At 36.4% G+C, this 18,369-nt stretch overlaps 1 protein-coding gene across 3 annotated transcripts in view; it reads right to left on the reverse strand.

Annotated features, from left to right (window-relative positions):
• LRP1B (LDL receptor related protein 1B) overlaps positions 1–16,393 on the reverse strand; it is a 1,954,889-nt gene extending 1,938,496 nt beyond the window's left edge. For all 3 annotated transcript variants that reach the window (XR_012421093.1, XM_005573071.4, XM_015433154.3), the window contains exon 1: positions 16,028–16,393. Coding sequence is in view for 2 of the 3 variants with exons in the window: in XM_005573071.4 (XP_005573128.4) it covers positions 16,028–16,217 (190 nt within the window). In the remaining variant the exon portion in view is untranslated. The remainder of the gene's footprint in view (positions 1–16,027) is intronic.
• Positions 16,394–18,369: the final 1,976 nt, after the last annotated feature.

Genomic DNA, 18,369 nt, shown 5'->3' on the forward strand with positions numbered 1-18,369 from the left:
TAACTAAGCAGGCCAGATGCTCACACTCCTATACGTCCTCCAGCTGTGATCACTGGAAACATCACTAACTGACAACAATGCCCTTTACCAATTAATCCAGACTCAGGTAGGATCTCTCTATATACAGCAGTATGAACAGCCACCGCCAATTGGTCACAACTGGTCCGAAACATCAAACCCATTCGCTATCTCTAGCATCTACTTCTCTATGCACTCCCCTCTGCAAGGCAAGATATAGAATCCTTATAGGCCCTTTGTCTTACCTGCCAGTTCTGATCAAATCCTGTGCTATTGTCTCCTTTATGACTTGCTTATGCTTCTTTTTAAGTCAACATACCTAACAGATTTCTTGACAAAGGATCAATATGCAGTAGTCTGTTTTATAAAACTTATCTGTATTTCTCCTTAGAAACTTTGAAAACAGTGGATTTCAAATGCCTTAAGAAGCATCACCTTCTGTAATCACAACAATTCAGAATTCTAGTCAGCATATAATCAATTATTGCAGTGAAGATTAAAATTAAAGTATTGAGCAGCTCTATTCCAGCAACCCCACTGCAGAATATATACCTAAAATAAAGGAAATCAGCATATCAAAGAGACATCTGTGCCACTATTTTTATTGAAGCATTATTCATAATAGCCAAGATACAAAATCGAACTAAGTGTCTACCGAGATGAATGGATAAACAAAATGTGGTACATATACACAATGAAATATTATTCAGTCGTGAAAAAGAATACGATTCTGTCATTTACAGCAACATAGATGGAGCTGGAGGGCATCATACAAAGGGAAATAAGCCAGGCCCAAAAAGGCAAGTATCCCATGTTATTACTGATATGTGGGAGTTCATGAAGGTAAAGAGTAGAGCAATAGATACTGGAGCCTGGGAAAGGTGTGCTAGGGTGGGAAATGAAGAGCAGCTGGTTAATGATTACAATATACATTTAGATAGATAGAATAAGATCTGGTGTTGGATAGCACAATAGGGTGAGTATAGTTCATAATTTATTGTACATTTCAAAATGAAAGATGTGGAATGTTGACAACAAAAAGAAATAATAAATGTTTGAGGTAGTAAAAATCCCAGAAAGGCCTGGGCCTGGGCCCACCTTCACACAAGGCCAGAATCTGCTCCCAATGATCGAAAAAACCCAGTTTCAATCATTACGCATTGTATATTTATGTCAAAATATGACATGTGTCCATAAATATGTACAACTACTATGAATCCATAAAAATTAAAAATAGAAATACATAAGGTTATGAGCAAAATGATTTCTTTTAGAACAGTAAAACATAGTAACAGAGGAATTGTTCTTGCAATTGGTTATCACCTTAAGATAACCTTATGATACCTAAGAGAGTACATTCAGTTAGAAGTCTGTGAAATTTCAACATCCTGTGAAATGCTTTAGAGAAGTGATTGATTCCAGGCTGCAAACAGAGAAAATAAATACAAGATGAGCTTGGAGCATCCAGCAGTATTCGAAACTAAAGGGTGGAGGAGGCAAACTGAAAGAGCTCCCAATGGCCAAAGGTGGAACAATTGAGTGAGAAAATAAACGGTGATAGTACTAGATTATATCACAAAAAATAAATTATCTGTGAGTCTATACTAAGATAGATAAATAAATAAATAAATAAATACATAAATACATAAATAGGGAAGTGATAGCTCCTCCTTAGAGAAGCATTCCAATTAATAAGTGTATAGTAGAAAGAATGCATCTGGGCACAGTAGCTCACTCCTGTAATCCCAGAACTTTGGGAGGCCAAGGTGGGTGAATTATTTGAGATCACGAGTGCGAGATCTGCTGGCCAACATGGTGAAACCTTGTCTCTATTAAAAATATAAATTCATTGCATCCTTTATTGGATATTGGCATAGCACATCATTAGTGGAAAAAACTGGTAAAATATGAATAAAATCTATACCCTTGTTAATAATGTTGTCTTGCCAATGCTACATTTTTGTTTTCATATTGTATTATAGTTATGTATTATGTTAGTACCTGGGGAATTGGTTGAAGGGTGTATGGAAATGTTCTGTATTAGACTTACAAATTTTCTATAATTCTAAAATTACATCAAAATATAAAGCAAAAAAGTACTTTGTCAAATAATGAGTTTGGATAAACTAATTCTTATGTGAAACACATGTATGAAGTCTGAAGTCAGTGTGTGCTAATAGAGGACACGGTTGGCCTTTGTTTAGTCACAGCTTCCCAAAGAATGGAAAGATAAAACATAAACCTAAGTGTGATCTCATTTGTATCTCAGTATGAGAATTTGTCTACTTAACAGAATCATATCTCTGCCGCCTTCCTTTTGCTGTATTTTTCGTCTGATCCCTTTTGGTCTTCTCTTTATTTCCTTCCACATTTCACTAACAATGTGTGTGTGACATGGTAATGTTGTTTCAACCACGTGCTGTTACTTCCCACATGGAATATTTTCCCCCAGGCCCCTGCAGTGCTAAGGCTGAAATCTCCACTTAGCATTTCTTCATTAGTATTAAGGGAGTTTTGTTTCTTAGGGCACTTTCAGAAACACGATCCTATGTTAAGTCACAATTGGGTCTAATATCATTAACCCTCTGCTGGGTCATTAATGATTTTCTCTGCGTCCACTTTCTCTCCCCCGATTCTGCTTTACGTTTAGGAAGGGGGAGGAAGATGTGAAGGCAGAAATGCAGGAGTCATCCTCGTACTCTTCTTTCCGAACCCACATCCTGCCATAATAGCCCAGTCGAAATATCTAGCCATTATGCTCGACTCTCTAGGGCCATCTTTTGCCTGCAGTGTACCAAGTAAAATATGTTTTCATTGTGACCCAGTCCAGTCTTCTATTGATAGCGGCAACTCAGGGGTTGCATAGTAAACCACAGGCTGTTAGCCTCAATGTTGAATCCAGCAACTTGCTTTATTGGCTCCCACAATGGATTTTTATTTGAGTGTGTGTATGTGTGTGTGTGTGTGTGTGAGAGAGAGAGAGACAGAAAGAGAGAGAAAGAGAGAGAGTGTGTGTGCCTGTGTGTATGTTTTCTGATTTATCTTGATAGGCAACATTTAAAACTTAGGACATTTTGCATAAAAATTCAGATTCCCAGCCAGTCTTAAAGGCCTGTAACCCTGGGCCCACATTCACACAAGGCCAGAATCTGCTCAAGCTGAATATCAGCTGCCCTTTTGGACAGCATGGATGTTCTCCAATTTACAAGTCACCCACATCATCTTCTGACCAGCCTGGCTGTTATACGCTTTTGTGTTTGCAAAACTTGCCCTATATCTTGACTTTTAATTCATAAAGGTCAGTCAAATATGTCTGAGTGCCATTACTTGACATGACGAGCAAAGAAATTTAAGCAGCCTTTTCCTCTGAGTCTAGGAATCTCAGAAGCCACAGTCAACCCTATTTCTCTCTGTGAAACCATAGAAGAAAAGCTGCCAATCATTTTCTTTTGCCTGCAGAAGGGAAGGAAAAGGGCAGGATTGCTACTTCGTGTTGCTTTATATGATTTTTTTTTTTTTTTGCTTTTTAAGGAAATGTTATTATTCTTACTACAAATTGCACTCCACTCTCACTTACATTGTGACTCTCGGGCTTGGGTTTACAATGTTGTGATGGAGCCATTACTGCTGTATTTTGCATGGAAGAGTTTTACTAATTCTCTTTGGCATTCATCTCTAAATCTTGGTAAATTCAAGTAGCTTCAGCCTCTGAAAGTTTATTTTTTACTTAAGTGATTTTCATGCTATTGCTGTATTTTTCAGGTGTCTCCCAGGCTTAACAGATCTCTGAATATGCTTTGGTTATTTCCCTTGGCTCTTTACAGCAGGTTTATGATCTGTTCCAAGGGGTCAACATTTCCTGCCCAAATGACTTTAACTGTGAGTGTGCAGTCAGTAATTATTTTTTATTTTTTTGCTTTACCTAATATATAAATAACTCCCTTATACTCATTTTGAACCTGTTCCCACAGTACTTTCCTTATGAAAGAAAAAAGCCCTTCAGCAGACTGTGGTGTGATATGAGCAGAGTCCTAGTCAGGGGGTATAAATCGTATCTCGTATTCATACATATACAAGCAACCCTTCCCCTTCCTGCTGTTTTTATTTACTTAAATTAATTTATTTCCAAACTTTTGGCACGCCTCTGCTAAAGTACACAGCAAACAAATTTACAGTGAGTCCCAAATTAAATATTAATGCAAACTCTCCAGCCTCAAATTTCATTTGGTTCAGTCACTGTAAAATTAAATAAAATGTTGGTATGTGTTTCATATTTAACTTATTTCAAGGTATAATGTTGATTTGAACATTGAAATTTTGGAGCCAAATTATCAAAGAGGGTTTGACAACATGAATGAAAAATAAACTTAAAGTGACGAACAAATTAGATTTCTACACATGCATCTAGCAAATGTCTACTAAATCTGCATGTAAGCTCTTTACACAACAAATAAATTGGTTGAGATCTTTTGCTTCAATATTTTATTTAGGCATTTCTAAAATTTTAAATGCCTGAGCTTTGAATCTCTTTTCATTTTAACCTAATGTGTGTTTAGTATGTCTTCCCTTAAGTCTAAAAACATACCATGCTTGAAAACTAAGAAAGCAGGTTATTTTCTTGTACATTACTTGTAATGATCATGTAGCATTTCCGAGGTAATTTCTCTGGGTGAAGTAAAGTATTTTCTTCCATAATGCTGCAGGTCCAGCAATATAAAGTAAATAGTGTCTAAAAGGGTTGATTACTCCAAGCTGCCCTTTTGATACTCTGTTTAGATGTTCTTCATAACCTAAAAACAAATTGAGTGAGATATTTTGGGGATTAAGCTGGTACTCAGAAATGCAGATTTGAATATCAAGTTATAAACCTAAACTCTCACTTTTTCTCAAAGTAGAGAATGGGAGAGAAAGCACCAAAAGAGAAAACAGAGCAATGAAAAAAATCATAGGAACCAAACCCCAAAACAATCTTCAAATACCTTAGGACCCAGGGTAGTTCAGTCAGTTTAACAGTAACAGTATTTCCTTCAAATAATGTATTCCTTTCTCTTTTATTCATATGTTCTCTAGGCTGTGATATTTTTGCTTTCCACCAGTTTTATAAAATTTTCCTCCTTTCTCTTTCTCTGCCTCTCACTCTCTCTTTCTTTTTTAGCTTCAACAAGAACTAAATAGACCCCAAATCGTTTACTCTGTATTCACAAGCAAGCTTTCCTTGACACTCCGAAGTTGTATAATTGCTAGTGTTTTTATTTCTAGTCCTGGTTTTAATAGTCTTGTTATTTCTGCCTCCAAGTCTACAAACCACACTGACACTGGTACATGTTAGCATGTCAGGCAATACAATGTTTATTCAAGGAATGTGTAGATAAATAAGAATAATCCAAGGGCTCTAATTGTCCAACAGGTAATAACTGTGTATCATAAACCCTTACCTGGTAGGTTCTCTTAACCTGATAGATCCTCACCACTCACTTCTTTACTACAGTTTTTGTTTGTTTGTTTGTTTGTTTGTTTGTTGAGATAGAGTCTCACTTAGTTGCTCAGGCTAGAGTGCTGTGGCACAATCTCCGCTACTGCAACCTCTGCTTCCCAGGCTTAAGTGATTCTCCTGCCTCAGCCTCCTGAGTAGCTGGGACTACTGGCACATGCAACTGTGCCTGGCTAATTTTTGTATTTTTTGTAGAGACAGGGTCTCACCACGTTGGCCAGGCTCATCTCAAACTCCTGACCTCAGGTGATCTGCCCACTTCAGCCTCCCAAAGTGCTGAGATTACAGGCGTGAGCCACCACGCCCAGCCTTTACTACAGTTTTCTTGAAATTTCCAGGGAGGGTGATGAGTACAGCCAATAATAACTTTGTTACAATTTCTTCCCTTTTTCCTAATTAAATATTCATCAGCAGGAACTTGAGTGTCAGTATAAACTCTTCTCAATCATGTCAATAATTCAGGGACAATTGAAAAAGAACTCTTTCTTTAAAACACTGCAAATTTCTTCAATAAACAAACCCAAATGAGTCTTCATAGGCCAATGCCTGCTTCTTTTGCTATTATGCTGGTTTTTATTGATAGAATTAACAGTAAAATTATTGCTTCCATATTTGCCAATGCTTAAAACATTGCTAAGTGTATCATTTTAACTAACTCCCTAAAGAATACTGTGAGTCAGATTCAATTAATTCCATTGTACAGACGTGGCATAGGTAAACACAGGGTGGTAGGAAATATGATATTAATAATTCTGAAATACAAAAGAAAAGATAATAAGAAAGTAACCAATATTGGATGACCCACATATGACCATCATGTGACTTTTATTGTGAACCATGTTTCATACAAATCAATAAGAGGTTCTGCAAAATGTAATGGACCCATTTAAAATAGCCTGAAATTATTTATTATCTGCTTAGAATATTAACCCTTTCCTCCAAATATTATCTTTTGAGGCTTTGTTTCATGCCTGTCCTCCCTAATACATACAATAGTGCTGCATTCATTCTTACAGAAAATCTTTCTAAACTAAAAATGCCAATCTCTGTTCTAGCTTGTCCTCATTGCCCCCACTATTCCCTCATTCAAGCCATCGACATCTTTTCCAGGATGAATTTCGATAATCCCTGAACTGGATTCATCATTTCCCTTCTGGTCCTTCTTTTCAGACCAAGCATTATCTCTTTAAAAAGTAAGTTGCATCATTTTCACCTCTGATTAGACAGCCAGTAGCTGCTCAAAATCAGAACCAAACCCAAATGCCTCACTTTGATCTGCATGACCCTACCTGACCTGATTTGACTTCACCATAAATATGGCTTTCTCTACTTCTCTTCTTTCCTAAACACTCATAGTTTATTTCAGACAAAGTGACCTTCTTTCTTTAAAATACCAAAATTACAACTTCCTCTCAAGGGTGGCATATAAAATTCCTTCTTCTAGACGACTCAGAGTTTGTCCCCTCTTGTCACTTAGTTTTATCAAATATGTCACTTGCTCAAAAAGGCCATCTGTGAATATAACTACGACTCCCAATTGCATTTTCCTCAGTTACATTACATTATTTTTTTTTTAGTAAGGATGTTATTTATTTATTTGTTTGCTGTTTCTGTCTCCTCTTGCACTAAAGCCCTATCAGCCTAGTTACATCGTCTACCTCGTTCACTTGCTTCATTACCACGACCTAAAACAGTGATTACCACCTATTTGCTCATCTTTGTCAAATGAGTGAATAAACACATGAATGATCACCAACCATATGGGTTGCTTCAAGGACCACGTGATTCAGCAGGAAAAAAAAACCTGAATAAAAAACGAAAGTATGCTGAAATGTAAAGAGCTTCTTGGTATTAATAACTTATATTAAAGCAAATAATATAATTCATAAAATAATAGGTATTTGTGTAATGCAATACATTATACAATGCGTTTTCACAGACATTACACTCTGTGCACTCACAGAATGTTAGGGTCATAGCTATGTTTATCTTCTCAGAATGGATCAGAGCAATTTTCTGTAAAACTCTGGTGGTGTTTTCACAGTCACCTAGATGAAAATACATACAAGGGAAAACCCTCATGCCCTTCATTACTTTATGTTCTCCTAGCAATGAGAATAGCAAAGAAAGTCAAAATGTGCTAAGATGTTGGTTCTTTCACTGCCAGGATTAATTTCTAAATATTTGACAAGATCATTAGCAAGTGAAAATAGGAGAAAATGTGCTAGTAGGAGAAGGAACTATAGAATTGAGTGTAATCCAACAACGGACAAAGGAAAAGGTTTAAGTTCTGAATATCTGATATATTTAGTATATCTAAATTCTACATTTAGATATATTAAACGTTGATTATGTTGGACAGTCATCAAATTTTCTTGCAAATAAGATTAGTGTGCTATTGTGTTATAGGACATCAATATAGTGCTGCTGAACTGTAGTCTTTGTGTTAGAAATGACATCAATACAAGGGCGCTCAGCAAGAGTGCCTGAATTCTGAGTTAGTAACTCCATCTACAAATCTGATGTAGTTATTATGCTTAATGAAAATCTCAAAAATATGGATGCCCAGTGGGCACAATCTGTAGTGCTTTCACCTGATGAGGCAAGAATCTCACTCCGAAGCTGGTGTCATTATTATGGTACTTTCAGAGCTTAGTCATGAAAAAATGTCTTAAAAGTTAATAGAGTTGAATAAAGTGGAATATTTTAATAAAGTACACTTGCTATTTTAACATTTTTGTCCTGATAAAAATATACCATGAAAAGCTTTGGAAATGCACAAAATGTCTTAGATAATCTATAAACTGAATCATTTTTAAAGCTCTATAATATCTATTTTAGCAAAAGTTTAGGTTCTAATTAGCTCAGCTACTTGATCTGATCAGTAGTGGACAGAGGATTCAATAAATTCTGACTATCAAAGTTCTCTTTCTCGGCATTGTTTTTCTTCATTCCTTTACACATCCTAGTTTCGAAAGAAAACAGATGATTCTAAGCACATTTCTGTTATCGGCATTACACCTAGAGCTTTTCTTTCTCACAAATATCTTAAGATATGCTAGGAACACACAAAGCAACCACAACCAAGTTTCATTTCTCCACAAAACTCATTTTTAGTTTTCTTTTCTCATTTTAAGAAGAAAGGGCTAAGATGACAAATTGTCATTAAAGAAAAACTCAGCGGTAGAAAAATTCTTAAGGAATTATATATTCGTATTTCTAAAGTTAAGCTGTCTTGGAAGTCTTGAAGGATGTCAATGCAATGTGGAAAAGTTAGGAAGGGACGTCCTATTGATTGCAAGAATAAAACAAGAGACGATAGGTGGTACCTTGATCTTACCTAAAGAAGAAACATATTCTTTTGACTAAAATGAGGTCATGTTTCAACAATACCTGTCTTTGGTCTGAAGGCTGAGCCGGTCACGACAATGAGGTGTATGCAATTCCGGAAGAGATATCTGACTGTTAATAAGAATGCATTGTGAGATGAAATGTAATGTCGGTATCTTAGCAAGGCAACATGATCTATCTTCTTCAAGAAGTTTTTTTTTTTTTTTTTTTTCTCTCTTAACAAAGTTGGAAGAAATTGTATATGAAAAGGTACTTTCTCAACTTCCATCAAGGATATAGTTATACTATTATTCATGTTTAAATGGAAACTTTTAAATACACAAGTTTATATCTGAGAGACTTTTATATACAAGCTTATATTTGGGAAAAATAAGATTAAACAAATGAATCTATAGTACAAATGTATTAATCAAAATTATTTTTCTTTCTTTTCTAAAGGTAAAGACACCTTTGAAAAGGGTTACATATTTACAACTATTCTGAAATATTTAAGAAAAAATCCCAAATGTTGACGATATATCATTATTAAACAAATATGAGTAGAGTTATTGAACAATAGAAAACATTTTTTTTAATTTTTATTTTAGATTTGGGGGTACATGTGAAGGTTTGTTACATAGGTAAACATGTGTAACAAGGGTTTGTTGATTATATTATCTTATCACCCAGGTGTTAAGCCTAGGGCACAATAGTTATCCTTTCTGCTCCTCTTCCTCCTTCCACCCTCCCCCTCGAGTAGACCCCAATCATGTTGAAACATGATTATTTCCAAAATGAGCATTGCTCTTTTCCACTAATGATACTTACAAATTCAAACTAATAGGGAATAAGATCAACAAATGGGCATACTCATTTATTTATTCTTGCCATTGCATTTTTAAAAATCGTAATTGAGTACCTAATTGCAGACTCAAACTAAGTTAATGTGACTGCATAAGAAAATTACTATAGTCATATTTAAAAGAGCATTTAATCCTGTTGTCCAATTTATGAATGATTTCCACTATATATATCCTTTATTGAGAGAAAGTCTTCGAAACCACATTTTGTAATATATTTAAGTTTTTTTTTAATGTTTTACAAAATTGAGAAATACAAATTTAGTTAAAAAGTAAAGGAAAACAGAAAAATAATAAATTTCCACTTTCAATATAGTAAATTCTCTTAGAGTACAAATGAATTCAGAATACTTATTTATTTTCTAATAGTGTTTTAAACTTGTATAATACCCCATTATATATATATGTAGTTACTAGCAAACATATTTAATTTGCCTAGTATGAGAGACACAACAGCAAAAGCACATATGATTTGCCCTGCAAACTAGAAATATGTTGCATAATTCTTTCAGGGAAATATGTTGTTGTTATTGTTTCTTCATAGAATCTCACTTTAGGCTTTTCCTGCAAGACCAGTCTTACTTTTTTACAGGATGTATGGCTATTATTTCATAGTTTTGATTTCCATTTAGTTACTAGTCAGTTTCATCAATTAGTTTAGTCAGGGGGCTCAGTCAAAATATGTCGGTTTGTATAGAGATAGCCTAAATCAAAAGGATCGAGAGAGAGAGAGTGATGGAAAGAATGAGACTGACTCTACATTTTGATATCACTCAATTTAGAACAGAGCAATACATAATACATATTTTCTAACTTGGCCTTGTACTTATGCCAAGGGAAAAAGGGAGGCCATCTGATCATTTATGAAGAAGAAAATATAGATTTAAAATTGTGAGGGCAGCTTGTAGAAGACAAACTAGTAGAAAATAAATAGCACATACATTTTGAAGGTCTAAGCTTACTTGTTGGGTTGTATGGCAGAATCTCCTGAATGCTTCATTCTCCTTTCTCTAAAATAGAGGGTGCAGATGTACTTGGTGAGATTGACATGTTATTCAAATGAGAGAGCACTGAAGAGCCAGAACAGAGATTCAATACTATTGCAAGTATAATACTTTTCAAAATTGAGTGAGTGAGGTAAAGACACTCATTCTGTACCAGTGGAATTCACATATGCAAATTAGTCCAAAAACCAACTTTTAAAAACTCAAATTATTTTTTAAAGATATTTTCTTTTTTTTGTATTATTTACCGTTTAAATAAAATTTTATCCCAAAAAGCTAATAAGTTTTAAAAATCTCCTTCCAAAATAAAATAACTGGAGAATGTTTCCAAGGACTATAGACTATACGATTTGTGATTGCTATGTTGCAACTTCATTTCTATGTCTCTAGACAATGGTTTGTGATACGGGTTAAATTTGGGAATAGCTATCCATGTGAAAATGTATAGCAATTCCACAGAAGAAAATAAAAAGCATCCCTTGATATTTTTCTGTTTGGTTAACTAATTTTTCCTACCTCTCCCCTCCTCTGCCGAAACCAAAAGAAAAACCTTATTTGACCTTTCTATGCATCAAGATAGCTTTTGGTCATTATTTTTGGATTATATAGGAGAAGTCAAATTTCTTGAAGAAATTTAAGAAAATGTTTAAAACTATATAAAGTAGACATAAGTATTTTCTCATAGGAATTTGGCTGAGCATATATTCTGATTAATTCATAATATAACTCAATCTTTGGCTTTATTTTATTTAGCATTCCACTACTAAATATATTGCTTCAAATTATAAGCATTGGGTATACCATAATTATAGGCATTTCAAAAGCAAATAATTTTGACACGTGTTTCTTCCACACAGTCAGATTCTGTTAAAATGAAATACTTGTTATATGGAAATGTATTATAATATTACATATTATGAGTCAAAAATAACTCAAAATTTTCTTCATTTCACTTTTTTTCCCCTAGATAAATAGACATGTTTATCTGAAGTTTTGAAAAGCAAAAGTTACGTTTATAAAAACCATCTCCAATTTTCAGGCCAAAGTGGCATTTTTAATATGTGTTTGTGCCAAGGAAAGCCATTTTAAAGAAGATATACATACAGAGAGAGAGAGAGAGAGAAATGGGGTTGGGGCAATTGTATAAGTGAGTTCCACTTACTACTAACTTAGTTTGACGAATGATATCATGTTAGCACAGGCATGTTTAACTTTTAGGATTAATTCTACTTTCTTTGAATTCATCTATCTAGAATGAAGACAAGTGTTTCCTTTGTACAAGAATTGTTTTGACAGACAGCCAGGGAAGATAGAGAAATCTATCAGTATGTTTGATTGGTACTTTTTACTACACAGAATTCCTATAATCAGGAAAATGCTGAAGGAAAGGGAGGGAGAGTTGCACATTTCATATTAAGATACAAAAATTAATGGCAGAAACATAAAAAACTGGATCATATTAATATATAGCAATGGGGGAAGATATAAAGTTCCCTCAATATTATAATCCTTGTAGAAGACCAAGTCCTGTTCAGTTCAGGTGACTTTGAATGGAGTTTATTTTTATGGTATCCCCTAGGCTGAGAAAAGAAATTGACAAGGTAACTGGCAAGAAACAAATGTCCTGGATCCAATAGATTTGCAAACTAAATACCTCTGCATGCCTCCACCTTGAATGACAAGTAGCATTTAGAAAGTGTCATCTAAGTCCTAAGAATACATTAACCATATCACTCATTTACCACCCTTTCTAAGAAAATTTCCTTTACTTTCAATTACATTTTAAAAAAATCACTTCCATATTTGTAATTCTAGCACAGTTAACATTTAATTTTTCTGCAATATTCTCATATCTCTCTCCATTCTTAGAGGTCTAATTATAATCAGACTCACACTGGTGGCAATTAAATTATTTTTTACTGTAAATATTTTCATATAATACTTATAATAACATGAGAAAAAACATTTTAAGAAATTATTTTATCTAAAGATACTTTAATCTCCTCAAGAAATACTGTTTCAGATTCTGATGTATGGCAGAATCCATCCATCCATCCATCCATCCATCCATCCATCCATCCATCCATCCATCCTTTTTCTAAATTTATCTTCAGCTTTCTCTTAACTCCTTTTTCCTCCCGAATTCTGTTTTCTACAATTCACATTTTTTTCTTATTGTTTTAGCGCATTTAATTTTTTCTTTACGTTTTCCATTGTCTCTTTTCTCTCTTACTCAGTTTAAATTTGAGCTTGAGAAGAGAGAGAGAAAGAGAACAAATTCAAAGATTAGCAACCTCTTCAAAACAAAACTTTAATGTTATTTGTGGCATATAAAGAGACATAAAACACAGTTCATTCTTCTTTGAGAGGAGATTAAAATTTTGATACACATTTAATTGCCATTATTAGATGGTTTTCTACATAGATACATTAAAATGACTATAACAGCATGAACTTTAATTATTTGGAAATATGTCTGCACATTGTATCATACTTGAGAATTTAACAGAGACTAGCATTAGGCCTCTCAATCCCTTTTCTTTTCAGAAAATTTGACACTTTAAGATATACTTTCTTTCAAGTTTTAATCCTTATCAGGCAATACTTTGATATGATATGACATTGTTATATGACAAATTAGTTGATTCTAAGTGAATCTGATTTATCTTCCAATTTTGGCTGTTAAGAGTTACAAAGATGTTTCCTTTTTAAGATGTGACAGAATGTAATAAAAACTTACATGTACGTTAGTTTAACGCCGTATGAAATCAATATAAACTAAGAAAATAAACAATAAGGAATTAAAAGACAAGTGCATGTATATGGTTTGAACATAAACATATGAGTTGGTTTCAAGTCTTTTTCTATTTAATACAATGTTTGAACTCATGAAGGTATAAAGGGAACAACACGGCTAGAAGATAACACAAACATTTCTGATATAGTTCATACAGTTTGAGAAGCTACCTATTACCCAATAAGTACATGCAGAACCTAAAAGCGAATTCTCATTTTTTGTCAAGCAGTTAGCTCTTGCACTACAAAATGTGCCTGTGTAATTCACATGCCTGTTCTATTATTCAAGGACGATTGACATAAGCCTGGGCAGAAAGTTACATCTCATTAACCTCTTTCTTGAGTTTATATTCCCATATCTTCTGTTTCAGCATATTAGTGAGGGAAGCTTGTCATAATGCAGTAACACTTTCTTTCCTAACTTTCTTAACAAGATTTCTCTCTTTTTTAAAATTCCTTTTTCCAAATGGGGCCCATCCTTTTCACTTTTGATAACTGTGAGAATTTTAGCTCTTTTCTAACAGTTTTGAAAGTGTGTTAAATATATAATCATGGTAAAGTGCTGGTCTACAATTATTTTTACTTGTGCTATCTGATATAGTACTTCATGTCGATGTGGTGATACAACATGACACTATATCATTTTTTTTAGGAAAAAACCAGCAATCATTTACCATGTGCTCTGCTTTTATCTTAGATATTCCTCTCCCTCATGAAACTAAATTGGCACCCACATATAATCCTCTTAGTTATTTAATATTCTATCTCAGAAGAAAGTTGGGGAGTCTGTATTTTTTATGTTATATATGAAATTCTCTTCAGATATTTATTCCAATCATGGTAGCAATAGTTCTGTTCCCAAAAACATATACAGAAGCATTGAGAACTCAGCTCTAGATGAAGTCAAATTTCTGGAGATTGGAGATTCAACCAGGAAGAGCCCAATAACAGTAGTCTGCCAGTACCATTATATTTTGCTAGCACACTAGGCTGAAAAGCTCCACTCTGTTCATCTGCTCTGGTCCAACTTCAAACATTTTTCCTAAGAAAGGTTGAGAGCTGATTGTTCCAGATCAAAGACATCATCATTTCAAGGAGAGCTATGTGCTACCATTTCATCAGTATAGTTTCCAACTATTCCACACCAACTTCAAGGCAAGTTGAGCAAGTAAAGAAGTTATGGTTAGGTGGCAGTGATATGTTTAAGAGATTATCACCAGTAAATGTCAGATTTCCTAAAGGCACTCAGATTAGTCCCACCACTGGTAGAGGAAATGACACGTGTGGGTATGTTATAAAGACTAGAATCTGGTTGCCAACAGCAGGTTGAATAGAAACACTACAGTTCATTTCCCTCTTCTTTCCTATAATGAAGCAATATTTTTTGTCGATTCATAATCTGTTTCATATAAATGCAATCGCTAAATCTCCCAGTGCCTATTTGTTTGGCATTGGGATCTGGGTTTCTTTTCTCTCTCTCTCTCTCTCTCTCTCTCTCTCTCTCTCTCTCTCTTAAACCAAATAGCTGAACTATACCAGTCAATATAAGCTCATTTTCTGATTTAAAAAAAGGATCTATGATACTTCTGATTTTACTTTAACCAGTTAACCATTCCAAGGCCAGGACCAGTGCCCCAAATATTCATCTAGTATTTTCCTCCCTTTTTCACTAGTGCATCTGGTGTCAAAGATTATTAAACTCGCACAGGGATTCTTGATTTTCTAGATGAAAAGTTTATAGAATCCCGGCTTATTCTAATTCCTACCTCCTCTTTCCTTTGCTCCCCATATTCATTCCCTTCTAAACTTCTATCATTCACCAGCTACTTGGAGAAAAAGGAAAAGAAAAGCGCCAGGCTGGAGCGAGGCACTCCAGTGGTGGGTTAGCCGCTCAGGGCACCTGGGCTGTGTCACAGACCCTCAGAATCGAAAAGTCAAGTTCAAGCAGGTGCGTGCGCCCGGAAGCGCCCTAAAAGCCTCTTCACTGATGACAGGACTCTGTTCCCAGTCTGCCCCCAGGAAGAGGCTATAGAAAGGAAAGGCACTTGAATCGGCACTTTCGCTGCTCCACAGACCCCTAATGCAGCAGATAAGGAAGTTAACCTGGGAGCTAAGTTGAGGGCGGACACGCTTAACGCGGAGAACCTGGAGCTCTCAAAAGCTCGCAGTTGAGCGCCATCGCGGAGGGAAGTCTCTCTCGGAAATGCGAATTCTCATCCAAACATCTGCAGCGCTTAGGATGCGCGGGCAGAAGCGCACAGTCAAGTCCAAACACTCCCGGAGGGGACAAAATCGAGACCGGGAAGCGGCCAAAGGCAAAAGCTGTGGGGGTGCGAAGGACTCTGGCACTTGGTTCAGAAACCCCTCACCGCACCTCTCACCCCCCACAGGGCCAGCACACTGTGGCCACCCGGTCCCGGGGAGCGGGGCTGCAAGGACTTAAGTTTCACACTCACTTATCTGCAAGCATCGCCCAGCAGGAAAGCCAAGGAAGCCAGGGGAGGGGAGGGGGAAGGTGTTCTCCTTACCTCGGTCGGCTCTCACGGTCAGCACCCTGGCGATCGGCAATAATCCCGAGAGAGTGAGTAAGGCGAGGAGAAACTCGGACATTGTGGTCGCCCGGTAAGGAAGTCTGCGCTGGAGACTGCTCGGCGGCACCTTCGGCCCGGAGGCGGCGGCGGCGGCGGCGGCTTGGAGCCCGGAATCGAGCGGCGTCATTTACAAATGTCACTGGAAATTCTTCAGCTCAATGAGTCCAACCAGTCCGCCTTCTCCTGCCTGGAGCAGGATGTGGAAGGTGGAGGGATGCGCGCGTGCGGGAGAGAGGAGCGAGAGCGTGTGTGAGCGCGAGCGAGCCGCCCGTGTGTCTTGACTTTTCAATGCAGGGTACGTCTGATCTTACATCACGCAAGAGGGGCAGTGAGAGATGCCAGCGGATGGGAATTCACTGATTAATCACCGAATCCACCACACACCCCGTCGTCGTCCACATAAATCACATCTATTACTTAGTAAGAGGCATTTAACACAACAGAAAATACCACCGCGAACGCAGAGCGCCACAAATCACAATTATTTTAATCCCCTTGAAGGGAAAGTAACTAGAAGCTGGTTCTGTAGGGATTTGGGTTTTTGGAGAAGGGAGAGACTTCTGCATTGGGCTGAGCCAGCCAGGCGCCTACAATGCTCCGCAGTTCACAGCCGGCTGGGAACCCTCAGCCAAGCTTCTGCAGGCAAAGCGGGCTGATCCCTTCGTTCCTCGGAAGCTTCCTTCCCGGGAAGGAAGGATAAGCCAAGGAACAGAGCTTCTCTTAGGGAAATGGTTTCCTCGGGTCTACACAGAATCCCAGTGCTTCCTGAATTGCACTTTTAACTTTTATGCTGAGCAGCACCTGGGGACAAAGAGGCAAAATTTAGTGACTCAGCAGAAACAAAAAGCAAAACAACCCCAAAAGTCATTAACCATTGCGTAAAAAGGGAAGGTTAATGGAAAAGGCTATTGAGGACCCCAGGCAGGGAACAATAAAGCAAGGAATTGGTAGCGTTTTTCTCTGGGGTTCTGTCTTTAAAAAGGTACTTCGAGCCATTTTAAACAGGCTTTGAGGGTTTTGTTGTGGTTTTTGTTTTGTGTTTTGTTTTGTTTTCCTTTTTCATATACTACAGTGGTGGTGTAAGAACTTTCCCGAGCCATCGGAGGCATCAACGTGAATCGTTGGAATAATAATATTAGTAAAGTTGTTTTTATGACCACTTAAGTTTTCAACATGATCATCCCAGTCCCTAAAATTTGAGTTTGCCATTCTAAAGTGGCTACGGAATTAAAATTCAGAAATCTTAATAGTTGAAGGCTTACTTTCTTCCTTGTAACATCAGGAATTCTAGTCTAAGAACAATAATTGAAAAGGTTTTGTATTTAATATTTTGAAACTGGAGATGAGTGGAGAGGAAAACTATGAAAAGGGAACAGAACCAAGGAAGAGAATGATTGAAAAGTGAAGTAAGATACTTTAAAAACTTCATTTACTTTGCTGTTTGAGCTATACAGGTGAATGCCAGCATTACGATCTACCTATTTGTGAGAGTAAAATTAACCAGAAACATCTTTAGAGGCTCCTTTGAAGCCATTAAAACTAGACCGGATCAAAGAACACAGAGGTGACTCTGCAGAACATTGTCAATAATCTGTGCATTTCACCTTTTTATTCTTCCTCTGTGATTACAAATGCATCTTATGTCACTTTTTCCATATTTTAAATTACAAAGTTTACTTTCCCTTGAAAATACAACCATTTAGTGTTTAAAATATGACTCTACATTCAAAGGTGTATGCTTCTTTTCTTCTAAAGTTGTTACATGTCTAATTTCTCCTAGATATTTTAACAAAGTGTACAATATAGAATAAAAAGATTTTTGACATATTTTACTTCATACCGAAAATTCACAAACTTTGAAATGAGTGGCGAGTGTGTGTGTGTGTGTGTGTGTGTCCGCGCGCACGTGTGACAGAGAGATTTGAATGATGTGCCAAGTAATAAACGTTTCTTTCTCAAGGGTCCACAGACCTCTGTGTTGTATGACAAACTTATTCATTGGGACGACGTAGCAGGTGTCTTTCTTACATGATCCCATTCGGTCAACTAGAAGGTCAGCTATCAGGAGATCTGTATCCACTTAACTCTTGGAAAGAAAATGAGGAGTGCTCACAAACCATACTAAGGACATCCAGATTCTTCCTCTTCTGAAAGATTACCACCAATCGCCCTCCACTTCAAAAGCTACAAGGTAAAGAAAAGCAGCCTGGAACGGTATGACCCACCAAAGACTCTCACCACACGCTAAAGTGCCCCAATGCTATGATTAAAATCACTGA

The sequence above is a fragment of the Macaca fascicularis genome, chromosome 12 (genome assembly GCF_037993035.2).
Source record: "Macaca fascicularis isolate 582-1 chromosome 12, T2T-MFA8v1.1".
In the NCBI taxonomy this organism is placed as follows: domain Eukaryota; kingdom Metazoa; phylum Chordata; class Mammalia; order Primates; family Cercopithecidae; genus Macaca; species Macaca fascicularis.